At 39.2% G+C, this 3,797-nt stretch overlaps 1 protein-coding gene across 1 annotated transcript in view; it reads left to right on the top strand.

Annotated features, from left to right (window-relative positions):
• pclob (piccolo presynaptic cytomatrix protein b) overlaps positions 1-3,797 on the top strand; it is a 62,141-nt gene that overhangs the window by 17,806 nt on the left and 40,538 nt on the right. The window contains exons 11-12 of the mRNA XM_013910035.1: positions 4-404; positions 1,216-2,193. Coding sequence (XP_013765489.1) covers positions 4-404; positions 1,216-2,193 — 1,379 coding nt within the window. The remainder of the gene's footprint in view (positions 1-3; positions 405-1,215; positions 2,194-3,797) is intronic.

Here is a 3,797-nt window from a genome sequence, read left to right as displayed (position 1 = left end):
CAGCCAGTGTCACTCCTAAAACTACACCACCAGCACCACGTAAAATGTCCACCACAGCCAGTGTCACTCCTAAAACTACACCACCAGCCTCTCCTAAAACATTACCTGCAAAGGACACCAAACCACCGCCTGTCCAGAAAACAGAGGAGAAGAAACCAGAGAAACCACAGCAGGATAAGACTCCTTCAACAGTTCAAGCCAAAGTGGACAAAGTTCCATCAGAGCCCCCTAAGGTGCCAGTAGACACCCAAGGTGCTTCAAAAGCAGATCAGTCTGTCTGCCCACTATGTAAGGTGAAACTTACAGTGGGCCCCACAGATCCTCCTAACTACAACACTTGCACAGAATGCAAGACAACTGTCTGCAATCAGTGTGGCTTTAATCCAGTACCAGATGATTTAAAGGTATGCAACTTTCTGTTTATTGTTGCCCTTTTTGTAGTTTTCATATTTTTGTCACTCAATTATTGTTAAATCAAGTATTACTTGATTTACAAAACAATCCAGCCATAACAGCTTTATGAATATTTAACTGATGTTAATCTGAATTTAATCTAAATCTAAAGACTTAATCTAAATTATTGGTAATAAATTGCCTGAATTGGCTTAATTTTTGCCATTTATCTCCAGTAAAATGCACAAATTATAGGAAGAATTTGAACACCAAATTTGAGAAATAATTTGTTAAAATATAGATGTTTTATTTTTCAAGAGACATCGAAAACATGTTGCATACCCCAATTTGAGACTGTAACTTTTGAAACTTACATTTGGAGAAGAATTATCAGATTGAGTTGATAAAAGCTACGCTACTCTGAGTCAAAAATATAAAAAAAAAGTAACAAAGCTGGGCATTATAGAAAAGCTTTTAAAACAATACAGGAGCTCTCACAGTTCCTATTGTTTGAAAAAAAAAGTTCGCCTCTGATTTTTTTTTATAATTATGCCTTATTAAAATTGCATTAAAAGAAAATAAAAACTACATTACACTGGTAAAACAGTTTGAGAAATTAAACACATTTTATTTTTCAATGATCATGATTTGTTTGTATGAATGAATCCCCTTTGAATATATGCACGTTACATTAGTAACCTTGATATCATTGGATATTCTTTGTGCTTTAAAATCATTGCACCTTCATCTGATTTCAGAACACTGTTATTGTTTTTTTATTTATTGGACAGTGATTTATGCTTTCCATTACACTTGTTCCAGGTAAAGGAATGGCTTTGTTTAAACTGCCAGATGCAGAGAGCCCTTGGAGTATCTGAAGCCATTGAACCTACTGTGGTGAAACCCCAGCCCATGCCAAGCAAGGTTTCTACACCTCCTCGCTCTGAACAGAAGGACACACCGACATTAGTCCAGAAGGAGAAAGCTGCAGAGTATGCAGATGTCCAAAAAGAGGCTACTCAAATAGTTCAACCCAGAAAAGAAATTCTCAAAGGTGAGGCTCCAGTGCCAACTGCAGTCCAAAGGATGGACAAAGCACAGCAAGATTCTGTGGAAAAGGCACAAGGACATGCTCAGGATGTGGCCAGCCAGCCAAAGCTTGTGGAAAAACCCCCACAAGGACAGATTTCACAACCTACAAAGCCAGAAGTAAAGTCAGGTTTCGCAAAACAAGAAGCTGGCAAACTACCACAACAGCCATCAAAGCCATTGACCCAATCTCCCAAGCCTGCCCCACCACCAGCTCAACCCGCGAAACAGGAGTCTGGTGGTTTCTTTGGCTTTGGTGCCCCTAAACCTACTGTTCCAAAGCCTGCTGAGTCAGTGACTGGGAAGATGTTTGGTTTTGGTTCATCAATTTTAAGTTCTGCATCTACATTGATAACCTCGGCAGTTCAGGATGAACCTAAAGTTACACCACCTACTCCACGGAAGATGTCCACTACAACAAGTGTCAGCCCTAAACCTACACCTCCGGTTTCTCCTAAGATGCCCCCAGTAAAGGATAGTAAACCACCGGCAACACAGACACCTGATCCACTTCAACAGGCCAAGGCTACACCATTAGCACAGGACAAAGTGCTTCAGGTTGCTCCTAAAGAAAGTCTGTCTACCTGTCTGCTCTGTAAGGTCAAACTCAATGTGGGAACGAAGGAGCCACCCAATTACAACACCTGTACTGAATGCAAGAACATTGTCTGCAATCTTTGTGGATTTAACCCCATGCCTCATACAGCAGTGGTAAGTACAAAAATTCTCTTGAATACACATATTAATGTTTCAGTTACAATTTACAGAAAAAAGGGAGTTTTTTTCATCAGCTGATATGCCTTGTGTTCAACTGGCAGGAGTGATCCTTATCATGATCATGTCTTTTTGCATTAATGTGACAAAAGCACCTTATTTTAATATTCAGTGTTTCCATTGGGGAGCCAAACATGAGTAAGAGCACCACAGAATGATAGTGAAGTGGCCATGTTGCTCCATTTGCACACTTTTCAACATAATTTATTTCAGTGGCTTCTTAGTTTATATAAAACAAATTGTTCCAGTACAAAAGTTTTGGTCAGGCACATTGTTGGCTTTCATGTAAAAGTTGCATAAAATCTAATATAAGAACACTCACGTTTTGGCAATGCACCTGAGACATGTTAATGAGCATGTTAATGACTTTACAAGTGTTTGGTAGTCCTAATGCTGCTATTTATCAGTACAGTAAGTTTGTATCCTTACTACACTTTCTGTTTATGTGGTGTTTCTTGTGCTATTAAATATTGGTTTGGAGTGTTCAGGCTGCACCAACATATTTTAGCACATTTTTACTCTGAGGAATATTCCTTTCTGTTGCAAAGGGTGGAAAAACATAGACTGACTGTCATAAAGCTTTTTATTCCTTCTGAAAATAGAGCACACCCGAGGCAGCATTTTGCTCTGTTGTTTGATTTTCTTGACAAAAAAAATAAAATACAAGTGGAGTAGCATATTAGATGAAGGTGCCACAGCAGCTAGAATCTGATGAGAACTTCAATTTATATGTATTTTCAGACTTTGATTTTGAAGAGCTGTCTGTGTCCATTCAGTTTATTATGTCTTAGTGTTTGGAATAATTACAATGTAAAACAAAGCATACCAAAACTACACTCTCTCTAACTGCTGTGGTTCTCTCTCCACGGAAGATGCCAGGGTTATTACATAACTGCTCATGAGGAGAGTGCTTCAGCTGGCCAGGAGCACTGAAAATGTATTAAAGTGATTGACGGTTGCGCAACCGCATTAGCGAGATGGGATCTACTGCCATAGGAGACCCGGGTCAAGGGAATCTCCATCCCCCATAAGAGATTTGAGATGGCAAAGCCCTGTGATATGCCAATAAGTAGAGTTGAAACAGATTAAGTCCAGCAAAACAGTGCAGTACATTAGAAGAGCAGACATTTCTTATCAGGCCATCTGCTCTCACACGCAGCAGTGGCTCCATGTAATTCAACAATTTCCTCTTCGTTTTGGTGACATGAATATACACGTGTACCTGCTTTGTGACTTACCCACGCACATACAACGTGTAGCTGAATGAAATGTGCAGTGCTGTCTACTCTTTCTTTGTGAAATCCTAGACTTTACTATAATTAAGTGAACTTTACCACAACGCTTTTTTAAATCTCCTGAGATGTGGATTTAAGAGTTGATGCTGTAATTTGTTCTGGCACACTCAGACCTGAATCTTTTTTTCTTTCATTTTCCCAGTGACAGATAACCTAGAATGACATGTGCCATTTATGCAATTGACACTTGTCACTTTTTTCGTTGACACAACAAAATGGTAATAACCTGGAGCTTGAATTTGGATT

Source organism: Pundamilia nyererei, unplaced genomic scaffold (assembly GCF_000239375.1).
Source record: "Pundamilia nyererei isolate P.nyererei 1_Seehausen unplaced genomic scaffold, PunNye1.0 scaffold00035, whole genome shotgun sequence".
Taxonomy (NCBI): Eukaryota; Metazoa; Chordata; class Actinopteri; order Cichliformes; family Cichlidae; genus Pundamilia; species Pundamilia nyererei.
This window is presented reverse-complemented; position numbering and strand designations above follow the sequence as displayed.